The 13,142-nt window shown below is 41.3% G+C and overlaps 2 protein-coding genes across 2 annotated transcripts in view; one reads left to right on the plus strand and one right to left on the minus strand.

Moving 5' to 3' along the window:
• Positions 1–8,283, plus strand: part of tinagl1 (tubulointerstitial nephritis antigen-like 1) — a 43,271-nt gene extending 34,988 nt beyond the window's left edge. The window contains exons 11-12 of the mRNA XM_030347006.1: positions 4,476–4,521; positions 4,765–8,283. Coding sequence (XP_030202866.1) covers positions 4,476–4,521; positions 4,765–4,926 — 208 coding nt within the window. The 3' untranslated portion in view covers positions 4,927–8,283. The remainder of the gene's footprint in view (positions 1–4,475; positions 4,522–4,764) is intronic.
• Positions 8,284–10,074: 1,791 nt separating this feature from the next.
• LOC115535633 (lens fiber membrane intrinsic protein) lies at positions 10,075–12,960 on the minus strand. Its single transcript, XM_030347007.1, has 5 exons — positions 12,753–12,960; positions 11,823–12,037; positions 11,304–11,453; positions 10,839–10,973; positions 10,075–10,447 (listed from the first exon to the last, which is right to left on the minus strand). The coding sequence occupies exons 2-5, from the start codon at positions 11,995–11,997 to the stop codon at positions 10,386–10,388; spliced, it is 522 nt and encodes a 173-aa protein (XP_030202867.1). The 5' UTR covers positions 11,998–12,037; positions 12,753–12,960; the 3' UTR covers positions 10,075–10,385.
• Between the last annotated feature and the right edge of the window lie 182 nt (positions 12,961–13,142).

Below are 13,142 nucleotides of genomic sequence, written 5' to 3' on the forward strand. Positions count from 1 at the left end.
ATTTGAAAAATGTGAAGGAATGCGAAACTAAACACTAATGCTCCATTTCCATCGCCCTGTCAGAAGCAGACAGGTTTGGGAAACTTACCAGGAAAAAGGAGGACCCATCCTTTGACATGTACATCGTTTGTGTGTCTCTGTATGCGTATGAGTATGCGTGTTCATGCTTTCGTACATGTGAGTTATTGTGTGTGGGCGTGTGAGTGAATAAGAAAGATCCGCCCCGGCCGGAAGCATAGTTGTGTCATAGTTGTGTCTAGGAGCAATGACTACAGCCATGATTCGCTTGAAAAGGGCGGATGCTGGGATAGGCAGTGTGTGGGCTGTGAATTAGCTTGGAAGGCTTGTTTTATTTGACCTCCGTTAGAAACATACTATGTGTTGAAATTGTCAGTATGAAATGTTAACAGTTTGAAATATCCAGTATGTGGAGGAGCCTGCTGAAGGCCTATGTGACTGTCAACCTTACAAATATAATACATATAAAATATTTTTTTTAATGATAGCATTTATACATCCCCTTCAGACCTAGGAATGAACATGACTAGATTTTGAATCTAGTCATGTGTTTTTCCTCTTTCTTTACAGTACAGACCTGACCCTCTTTTGTTTTAGTGATGAATCAATACTATTAACATTTTAATCATGACCTGATGGTTTAACGCTATTAAACATGTGACAAGTGCAGAAACCCTTTTGACTCTCCTCCCCTTTTCAATGGCTCGCGTCGAAGCACAGAGCTGAATCTCACAACAGTGCGGTCGATGAGACAATAATTATACCTGCATCCCAGCCCTTCTCAACTGGTCTGGGTAACTTCCTGCATACCCAACAAATTACTGTTTACACCTTGGCAGAACACAGGGTCTGACGGAGAGGAATCGATTCTTCAATATTTCTTCAAGACTAGCAAAACAAACATGAATTTTTTTTTTTTTTTTTATTATAGGCCGATACTTTATTGATCCCCTAAAGTGAGATTCTTGATTTGGTTTTAATCATTTATATACCAAAGAAATCCTTATGTGTGTGACTCATTCTATCAGTGTGTGTGTGTGTGTGTGTGTGTGTGTGTGTGTGTGTGTGTGTGTGTGTGTGTGTGTGTGTGTGTGTGTGTGTGTGCGCGCGCACTTGCAGCCGCAATCCCATGCCCTTCCCTTCCGTTCTGCAACATTACAGGACACATGTTTGCTCCGATCCTCTGTCCGCCCAGACAGAGTTCTCTTTCCCCCATCCACCAACCAAAGCGACCGCAAAAAATGCGGCCAGGCAGACGACAGACACACCTGGATCACCTGTCCACGCCCATCCCTGTCTACAAGAACCCCGCCCCGCCCCTACACCCACAGCGCCCACCCTTCCCCACTCACCTCCCCTAATCCTCCTCTGTTCCTCAGCTTGTGCTCGCGTCATTGTCATACAACTGCAGAACTATAATCCATTCCCCCACAGCACACGCAGAAACACACTCCTAGCCACCCTGCTCAGCCCCTCCCCCCCCCCCCCCCCCCCCCCCCCCCCCCCCATGGTCAAGGCCAAGTAGCGTTGCAGTAGAAAAGTACCACTTAATTCCACCCCCTGTGTTTTGAAGGTGGTGCTCAGTCTGGAGGAGTTTCCCCTAATATAGGGCCATCAACACACTTTTCCTTCAGTAAATAGTTGGCTGTGTCATTGGGAATTAGTCAGCTGGCTGTTTTTTAAGTGTGCTTTGACAATAACATTGTAGTCCGCAAGCATCAAAATATATATTTTTGTATTTAGAAAGAGGAGTGTGTGTGTGTGTGTGTGTGTGTGTGTGTGTGTGTGTGTGTGTGTGTGTGTGTGTGTGTGTGTGTGTGTGTGTGTGTGTGTGTGTGTGTGTGTCTGTGTCTGTGTGTGTTTGTGTGTCCATCTGCTGCTAGTTTTTCTGCCAGTCAGTCCATCTGTATATTACTGTTTCTGCTAGTCAGTTTGCCGGTCTGTCTCTCCGTCATTCTGTCTGTCTGTTTATCGTCCCTCAGCTGCCTTTGTCCTATGTTTCTTATGCTTTCTCAACACCTTATGCTTTTGTGACACCGCCTGTGTTCGCTTAGTCAAAACAAACTAGATATCTGTGATCATGGTCTATCTAGATGAAGGTCTATCTGATTGGACATTGTTCAAGAGACTTACATAACGGAGGGGTCACCCGGTTCTCTCAAAAACGTGGATTTCACATCTTTGTTGTTGTTGCAATGATCACATTCCATTGTGTATGTGGGTCTAATATCTCTGATTTATTTGACATGTTTAAGGCATCCAACATTAAACTTAGGATCATGAGTGATGTTTCCCACCTGTATATTTTCTTTACCTTAGTGTGTGTTCTATTTACATCGCCCTAACTTTTACGCTAGTAAAAGTTAGTAAGTAAAGTAAGTAACGCTACACTGGAATTCCCTAGCCTTGAAAGGTCAGTGGGGAGGACCAGTATTCTTAATAGGTCAGCGGAGAGGACGATATCGTGCAGTAGTCTTGATAGGTCATGAGATTTCTGCTGATGCTGTGGATGAAGATGCATGAGTTTAGTTTCTGATGTGACTCAATTTATTGTTGCCATCGTTATTTTGCGCTGGTGGTTAGTGAGGTCCCCCCTTCAATGTAACGCGCTATATAAATGTAAGAAATGATTATCAATGACCCCAACGACCTGGGTGAAGGGGAAAGATGAAGGTTGAATGGTTGACTGGACGCATAAGTGGATAGATGGATAGATAAGATCTGATGAGATGATAAGATAAAGGGACAAAGGTTTTTGGATAGAGGGATGAACGGCTAAATGAAGGTAGCTGATTGAAGGGGGAGCGATGGGAAAAGAGGATGCAGAGTTAGAAGAGAGAAGGGAGGAGGAGGAGGAGATGGTCGCAGCCTGCGACAGACAGCCATCAGGGGGGCACATCTGTGTGTTTTCATTGGCCAAATCCCGACGCGGTGTGCTTCTTTAAGCCCAGGGCCTGGGAAAGTTTGTTGAGAGAGCATTGAGGTCCAATGTGGTGAAAAGCCCATTGTCTGACACGCTAATCCCGGCCACATCGGACAGAGGACGTGGAGGGATCAGGAGCCCGAGACCAGGTCAGGGGTGTGGGACGAGGTGTGCTGTGGAGAGGGCGGGCACACAGAGGAGGGGCGGGGGGCAGGCCTTCATTGTCCCAGGGGGACCAAGAGAGCCGATTGGGCAAACAGATAAGCTATTAGCTGTGGGCTGATTCTGACTGTTGCTATTGCATGTACACACACAGACACATCCACGCCCTCATCGACCCATGCACATCCACACAAGCAAGCACACACACAAACCCCCAAATACACACATAGACACACATACCCACACAAACACACAAAACCGAATGGAAAATATTTCACAAAATTGGCCCTATTTTACATTTTAGATGCCAACTGATTTGTTGACATTAACTGTTTATAGTTGCCGGCCCCTGAAGAACCAACATGGAGCTCATGAAGACTCAATGTTCAAAAAAGACCAAGTGAAGGCTAGTGTTATCTGCTCAGAAATGTCCCCCTCTGCATTCCATTTCCTTTTAGAACAACCAAAATAAGCAATGTTCTCCGGGGGGCTCCTTGGAAACTGGAAGGCCTTAAGTGGATAAATAAGATGGGAGCCAGCACTCCTGTGGGCATGTTTTGGTCAGGGACTGATACAGGAAATATGGCGACATACAATTGACATCTGGGATGTCAATAAATCTTAAGTCTTTCTCAGAATAACGCCTCCTGGCTATGAGATTGTATCAAAGTTGGCATGCAAAGTATGTGTGTGTGTGTGTGTGTGTGTGTGTGTGTGTGTGTGTGTGTGTGTGTGTGTGTGTGTGTGTGTGTGTGTGTGTGTGTGTGTGTGTGTGTGTGTGTGTAGAAACTATGGTGATGGGATTCAGTTTCAATTCAGTGTTGTGTACAAAATTATGAGAATAAGGCAGTGTCCACTTCCTACTTCTCCATGTCTCAACTCCCTGTTTCCTGCAGGGAAGGAAGTATCAGCGGAAAGGGGGAACTCTGTTTACTGAGCATCTAGACCTGTGTGTGTGTGTGTGTGTGTGTGTGTGTGTGTGTGTGTGTGTGTGTGTGTGTGTGTGTGTGTGTGTGTGGGGGGGGGTGCGTGCGTGCGCGTGTGTGTGTGTGTTTGTTAAGTTACACTAACATTCTTTGTACACAACCCTAACTTATGTTTTCAGGATGTTAAAGTCTGAAAAGTTAAAGGACGTTTCTTCAGTAGGAAACACTTCAGACCCTTCCTCAATTTCATTGTCAGCCGTAGCATAAATGAAATACCTGAACACATTCCATGAGTGTTGCCTTTGGAAGATGATTATTGATTCAGCATGTCCCGCATTATCAAAGATTACTGTATATTACAAAAGATTGTCTGAAGGTATATTTTAGTATTTAAGTACTGTTTACATTTGATTATAATTGTCAATCATTTCTCCTGTGTACAACAGATGGGGAGAGGAGAGAGATTATAATGGACTCCCAAAGAAATATTGGGTAAGTTTTACCTCATTATCAAAGCTGTTGAAATCCTAAACCCTAAAATGCATTCAGTTGCCTACTCTATTGACTATCTGATAAAGAGACACAACCATCAACAAACAACAATACAGTTTACCCTACTATACTTTTATTCTTACTATGTTAGTCTACTACATTCCTTTGTATTTAGTCGATTCTTTCCACTATTTCTAAGGTCCTTTAACTCCCATTTGCATGTCTCGTTCACTTTGTCGTCAGATTGCGGCCAACTCTTGGGGGAAGAACTGGGGCGAGGACGGCTACTTTCGCATCGCTCGTGGCGAGAATGAGTGTGAGATTGAAACCTTTGTGATCGGCGTGTGGGGGAGGGTCACGATGGAGGACATGCACAACGAACCCAACCGCCACCGACGCAACTAGAGACCCTTTCCTTCGACACACAAAAGCTCCCATGTGGCGATCTTCTTTGTTCTGGAACCTACCATGCCCTGGAGGATAACAAGTGACCAGTTGTAGTTCCAACAGCTTCCGCTGACCTGGTATACTTGGAAAGGCCAGTTTATACCCAAGATGACCCATATCACCTATGTTGTCTCTCACATTAAACCCTATGACGATGGGGGTCTGCATTACTATTCCCGTAACTATTGCTGTGTCTAGCACCCCTTTAGCGAAGTTACAAAAGAGATGAGGATATGAAAATATATTTGACACCACTTCACTAATGTACGAATTAACTAAGTTGTAATTAAAGTAGTAAGTTGTAGTAGTACAAGTAATAGTTAAGCAACTCAGGACTATGCCAAAGACCACACTTTCCAGAATCCTCATTTTCTGGTATACACATGTTCACAATATAGTTTCATATAAAAGCTTTAGTTGTAGTTTTATTTTTCTTACTTTAAAGCCTTGTAGGGTATTGGGCAGTTTGGGAGAAGAGAGGGGACTTACCTTGAGATCTTCTGTCACCCCAATTATTTTTCAATAGAGAAAGGGTGTAACAATTATATGGAAAGATCCCAAAGCAGACTCACTACATTTACATAGAAAGAGTAGTTAATAGCTATACATTCCAATGAAAAGATGAATACACTGTTATAAGTAGTGAAAAAGAATGCCCAAGGGAGGGCGGCGAGGATAGGGCGATGAGTGTGTTAGAAAGCACAATGATTGTAGAAAAAGTTTATTTTTTAAGGCCACTATCTTGCATAGATGTTCACAACAACGTAGGTGCAAGTACTTTTGATTGTTGGGGCCAATACCACCAGAAAGGTGGATTTTCCTAAGAGATTTCAGTATTTAATATTTATATCCCAAACCTTTGTGGAAAACATTTTCTCCCCATGCTTTTATTTTGCAGTGTGAATACTACTTTCCATTAAAGGTGAAGTGTGTAGAATTGAGTGGCATCTAGCAGTAAGGTTGCAGAGAGCAACTAATATTCAGTTGGTTGCTCAGTTGGGTTAAGCTACTTCACAACTTATAGTATGGTGCCACGGTGTGTATTTGTGTGTGTGTGTGTGTGTGTGTGTGTGTGTGTGTGTGTGTGTGTGTGTGTGTGTGTGTGTGTGTGTGTGTGTGTGTGTGTGCATGTGTGGTGTGTGCGTGTGCGGGTTAAGCTTCTCGGTCACTTATCGTGTCACTTGCATAACATTTATTAAGATGACTCCCTAATCCAAAGGGACTGACAAAAAGTGCTTTCAACCATGAAGATATCCCAAAAAGTAACTTGGGTGTTCATAAAACCCATCAAATAAGCCAAACTACTCCTACTCCTAGCTCTACACACTCAGCAGGTTAAGCTTACACTTTAAGGGAAAGCTGAAGCTGGGCTTGTGTAGATTAATAGCGGTGTAACATGGCGAGCACTCTGGCAGAGGACTTGCTCCCTACGTAGAAACCACAACGATTCTTATTTTCATGGGATTAAACACTAATTAATACACATTTATGAATATAATATATTCCATTTCTGCCAAATCCGTTCTGCCATTTGCCACTCAATTCAAACACCTTCAACAACACTGAAAAAGGGGCATTGAGCTCCAACTTAATGCATTTTCTTATGCCTCTACCCTACGATCTTTCATTCGTTCTTTCCAACCTGTAGCGTAGCAAACATTACGACAATGGTCATAGATTGGTTTATGAAAAGCCTGAAAGAATCAGCAATATTTTCGGTGAAGAATATAGTCTTTCTGTAATGTAGACTTAATTTGTCCTATGTGTGTACGCTATGTTACAATGTGAGCTGAAGATGTCAATTTTTCATTGTTGTAATTGTACTGTACTCTGCATTCTATTACCTGTTATGAAAATTATGTATCATTCTTTATTCCCCACTCCACAAAAAATGCACATAGGCCTACTGGTAATCACATTTGTTTTCAAACACCAGAGGGCAGGAGGGGTTTAAGCCAAGTGTATTTAATACTGACTTATTGTAGATCATATTATCATATATCAAACAGTATAATGTATTGCATGTAAGGCCATTTTAAAAGTAAAATATCATACATGTTGCTGCCTATGTAGATATTATCCCCACACCATACAGTTATCTTTAGCCTTGTGTGTTCCTTGCCTTAGAAAATGTCAGCTTCTTGTGTTCAAACTGAGGCTTATGAACTGTATTTTAGGATTAAGACATTATACAGTAATGTTGTTAGACCTAGAATGCCTTTAACTGCATTCGAAAGAGCTTTATGCAAAGCTAGCCTTTAAGCTAGCTGAGAATCTGCTTTTTTTTTCCCATACATCAGCTTTTCCCCTCCAGTTTAGCTGTGCGGTGCTAAATGATGACCATAGATAGACATGAAAGGTTGTGAAGCAGGGTCGGATGGACAAGAAATAAGCAATGTGGAGTTGTCAAGCGTTAAGAAGGAGGTTTGGTCACATAGTGATGTTCTAAATCCTCGCTGAATCTGTGTTGTTAAAATACGGTGAGATGCTGTAGAGGGTCCCCTGCTTTATACTATCATTAGCAAGCCAACTAGCTAAGTGTTTATCAATGCCTCGTAGTTGTTCAAAACTCAAAAATGTCAGTACAATTTAAATCGTTTTTATGTTTCACGTAGACTGTAATCAATGGAGATGTTTAAAATGTGGCAACAGAGCTAAACAGTTCTTAATGACCAGTATAAGCTACCATAACAGTCATTATCATGGTATTTTCTTCATTCTTCAGACTTTTCCCCTACATCTAATGAGTGGCAGGCTTGTTATCAACCTGATGTGAGTGCGCTTCCATTCCCAAGCACTCAGTCAACAGACGTCTTTATAGGTAATAGGATAAGCTAGCTGCAGATGAGACACAACCAGGCTAGTATTTCATTCTAGACGAAATTATTGTGATTTTGACCCAAAGTCCGAATTTTAGCACATCTCATTGATGGCAAGTCTACGAAAAGCGAGCATATCCGCTAATCTTCATTTGGTTGAGAAAATGACGTGGCTTGGAATTATGATTATTTCCTTCCATCTGAAAACAAACCAAAGAGACCCCTTTAAGGGAACCTTATCCTGTCCTTTTTCTCCAGCTTTCTACATCTCCAGTCCAATAAATAGTTAAAGTCAAAGGCACAACTCCATGTTCTCTATTTTTGTATTTGTATACTTAATTTATGAAAAGATACATTTATATGCCATTAGGCCTACCCTTCTTTGTTTCCTGTGCAATGTTTTAATATCACTCTGTCTGGTGCATCTTGTGCACTTCATTCAAAACCACAAAATATCTCACTTTTGTGGCCCAATAAAGGCTTTCATAAACAGCAATAGTAATATATATGTTTTTGACTCTAAATTGGCAAACTACATTGATCCAGACTCTTTACCACCATATCCTTTAGAAGGGCTGCACATACATGGAAAAGCTGGGAACTAGGTCTGAAAAAACAAGGATCTGTGCCCAGCATTCCAGGGGAACTGGGGAATCAGGACAGGGTTGATGGTTGGGTTTAGGATGTGCAGTCTATGGGATGAGAGGCGGGTTTGGATAATTCAGTTTGAATAAGGTTGTACTGTGTCAGCTGAACCTCTTTAGTCACTTCAGTAACCCCGCCAGAGCTCCCAGACAGTAGGAAAGCAGGGCAACTAAACTGAAATGTCAATCATTAACGAACATAAGTGCACACACAGAGTTCTAAACAGAGATACAATATTTGCGATATAGTGATAATTATTTATTGATCCGTTCTATTATTGAAAGTTTTCTTATTTAAGTTAGCAATGAAATGACAATTGACCCAACCAACGTCAGTTTGTGTATTACTGTGTGTGTTTTTTTTACTACATATGAACGAGGCTTTATGTGAACATCTGCTTGCGAGGATCCTCTGGAGACAGAGGGGCACTGCTGAGCTTAAAGTCTAGTCAATCATAATTGCGTGCCTCGAAAATCCTCACCTGTTTTAAACAAGCTGTAACATAAGAAACATAGCCCACCAGGGGGTTTTCACACCGAAACTGTTGAACAAACACTAAGTAGGATATTAGAAACCTACTGTCTGCTACATGGGGTGACCTTGCATTCCAGTCACATACTTTGCAAATCAAAGAAGATGTCATTTACCAACCCATGTAGCCAGCTGTGGGACTGCATCACCTCTTCTTGACTTTTCCTTACACATTGGCTGAGGCCAAAAATGCAGAATTTATGATGTAATAATAAAATCATAAATTGCCAGTGCCTCTCCTAAATAAATGTCATACTAGCCTTGAATAATGACTAGTCTTCATGACTTCATCTTAATGTGTGTAGTGTTATGTGGCATGTTTGTGATGACGATGATAATGATTCGTAAAGTACAATATCAATAAGTAAATAATATAGATGTTTTCCTTATTTCATCTTCTCATGCTTACCCTTATCCTCCCCATCTATCTGTCTTTAACCAGGCCAAGATATAATCCCAGTAAAACACCTAAGATATACAATGCATATATTCATCACAGAAGCTTCTGGAAGCACCAAGCATGGAAACGTGTCGATAAAGCAAACTGTTGTTATTATCATTGTTAAGCTTTCATTATTACTATGAAATATCTTGCAGCTAATGAGGAATAATAAACACAAACACCGCAGAGAATGGAAGAAGACTAGATTAAAGCGAGATAGAGTAACAGAAAATAAACCCTGTTATCAACAATAGGTAGCCTAGGTGTTGAAACAATGCTAGTTTTGATCGGCGGGAAGCCAAAGGAAGCCCGCCTTCATTAGAAAAACAACTGAAGATTGACCGCAAGTTTAACTTTCCCACTGCTAAGATCTTGATATCAAATCAAAGAATAGAAGCATTGACATAGCCTTATCATTTCCACCGTTTTTCCCTTATCAAAACCATAATGGAAACGCACATTTTGCTGGTCTTTCTTGATGATGATTGGAGTGAGATTGTCCGGATGGAGATAAACACTACAGTGTACGACCATATTAGTCTGCATGCTACAACTCCAGTGCCAAACCGGTACTCTCGTAGTTGATCTTTTGCTTTTCTCAACAACAATTATACTGTACATTGGACTGGTGGGGCACTTAAAATCAACAGGAATAAAACATCCACCAAATATGAGAAGAGGCAATTTATTGAAATATTAAATTTGTTTGTATCAACTAAATATATTTGTATATTTTCTCTTTACACATTTCCGAAATGATGCTAAATATTGTATTACAACAATAAAAATATCTCCATCTCATCAATTAGACCAAAATGACCAAGGTTGACAATCAGTAATATAAATTCAAGGTATAATTATTGTTATTAATTCCTGATGCTGACAACTCTTCTCTATGGTAGAAGGTGTACATTGATGTACTCTGACATCATGTGGTCCGGATACGGGCCTTTCGGACTCATTTGGCTCTTTGTCTCCCTCTAGCGTGGGCCGTTGCCTCTCCTGCACTCGTGCATTCTGTAGGCACACATGTAAAAAATACCTGGAAGACAAAAAAAGGTATACTCCTTGATCAATCATCTTAGGGTAGATGATATATATACTATATATATATACGTGTGTATATATATGTGTATATATATATATTATATCTATAATATACAGTATAGGGTATTAAACAAATAATCAATCATAATAAAGACATTGGTGTTAAAGAAGAAATGTTGTGTATCACACAGTGCATTGTGTGCTACACGAACAAGGCCCAAGTGGCTTCTACTGAGCTTGACTTGAATTTTGTGTTAGAAGGCAAACATAACTATAAAATGTGAAAAAAAACTTTTCTCCAGTATTTCGATAATAACTACAACAACTAGTTACCATGCATCGGTAACATTCCAAGGTTTTAAGATACTCATTGCGTCTCTGATTACCAGCAAAGAAGGTCATGAGGAGAGAGACCCAGCCAAGTATGTAGGACCAGGAAAAGCGCCAGTCACCAAAGCGCCTTCCCAGGAAGTTGACTGTCACACCGGTGTAGATCGCCATGGCCAGCAATACAAAGAAAGCTGTTTGGGACGAAAAGATAAATAAAATGTAGTATTATAATGAGTATTTTATTTGTGTGTGTTACTTATGCATGTGTGTGACGTGTGTTATATTTTGTATGTGCGGTTGTGTGTGTGTGTGTGTGTGTGTGTGTGTGTGTGTGTGTGTGTGTGTGTGTGTGTGTGTGTGTGTGTGTGTGTGTGTGTGTGTGTGTGTGTGTGTGTGTGTGTGTGTGTGTTTTTGTGTGTGTGTTTAAAGAGCTAGATCTTAAGGTGAATCACTGCATGCGTATCTGTGTTCAGGTGTGAGTTGTATGGAGGAGACGAGTTTCCACTGTTCAGCCTACTCACTGGAGACGAAGAACATGATTCCTGCAACAAAGGAGCGGTTGAATCGCTCAAAGGAGGAGAAGTGGGCGAAGGACATGATGCCGGCGATGATGCCCGCAAAACAGGCCATCCCCGACAGGATCATGAAGGCCCGGGTTGCATTCCAATAGGCTGTAGAGTTCAGGGAGAAAGGGTTACTATAGGGTTGTTTCGCTGTTTCTCATGTGCACTTGTGAAAGGATGCCATTTTCCACCTGCTTGGGATAATTGTTTTTCTTGTATGGAAAGGTTTTTATTTTATTTGATCAGACTATATAACAGCTTCATTTCCTTTTTTGCAATAAATCCAAATTATTCAAACAAATGTCATAACGCATGGTCTGATCAGGTGGCTCTACCTGATTTAACTGGTTGATGGTTCAAATTTTTTAACCGGCTTTTATTGTTTCTAAAACCGATTCAAAGTTATTTTTCAAACCTAGGGTAGAGGGCTGTGGGAGATTAAACCAAAAGACACACGTATGTGAACCTTATTCCTACCTATGCTGTCGGTTTGCATGTAGCACTTGTTGGCCATGCAGTACCTCCACAGGCCTTGGTTGGCATAGCTTCCGGACAGACGGTACTGCATCCAGTAGTCTGTGGCAGTGGACACCACCAGCAGAATGTTGCCCACAAAGGCACAGAAGAGGCCTCCTCCCATGAAACTGTACATCCTGAGCTGAGATTGTAGGCCTGCTGCAGAGCACCTATCACTGTGGAGAAGGACACAGAGAAAAGAGTTCAGGGTTGAAGGGTGGCATGCTACAGGAAGGTACATGTTTGAGTAGAGGGCTTAACACATTGAATATGGTTTAGAATGTTGGCAAACTATCCAAAAAACAGAGCAGAGGACTTATAATAGTTATAACATAAAACCAATTAATGAAAATGTAATTGGATAACTGATTGATCTTTACAATGGCCCTATTAATAATGTCTTTAATTTAAATAACACAGAATCAGGTTAATCAGCCAAAATAAATCTACAAAACTATGTATATATCAAATTAGCTTAAAAAATATGCATGTAATGTACGAAAGTATCAGCGGGAGACATGTGAAGGTAAAAATGTACAAATCAAACAAAGCAAATACCATCAAATGTTACCAGCCGTGTATTAGTATAATATTACAAACCTTTCTTCATGCATGTTCCTCATCCTATGGAATGATCTAGATGCACATAATCCCTCAGAACTCACTTTGTGCTATGTTAACCACCAGTAAAAATCGATTTTATTTCAGCAGAAGCAATTATTGATACAGTATGATACAAGGTTATGTCAGTTATAACTCAGGCATCCTCACCAAGAATTCGCTACCATTTCCCCAGCAGATTTTTTCGTCATATTCTGTCAATGCCAACTGTTTTATGACGGACAATGTAAATGCATCACGCAAGATAAACTCCCCGGTGGCACTACTTACCTTCTATCGTTTAGTAAATGGAGCCTCTTGACAAACCACCTCTACGAGGCAAGGGAAGAGAGGGACAGATGTTGGTGGCACAGAGTGAGAGAAAGAGTTCCCGTGGGCGACAATCCAAAAAGTTAGCCCCTCTGTTTTCTGTTGATGGAAGCACAATCTATTGTGACCAACCCCATGTTCCTGTATAGCATCATGCCATTTGAATGGCATGATGCTGAGGGGAGGGGGGCTTTAACCCAGTACTCATTTGTCTGTATGTATGTGTGTATGTGTGTGTGTGTGTGTGAGTGTGTGTGTGCGCGTGCGCATGTGCGTGTGCGTGTGTGTGTGCGTGTGTGTGTGTGTGCGTGTGCGTGTGCGTGTGCATGTGTATGTGTGTGTGTGTGTGTG

Source organism: Gadus morhua, chromosome 22, assembly GCF_902167405.1.
Source record: "Gadus morhua chromosome 22, gadMor3.0, whole genome shotgun sequence".
NCBI classification, from domain to species: Eukaryota; Metazoa; Chordata; class Actinopteri; order Gadiformes; family Gadidae; genus Gadus; species Gadus morhua.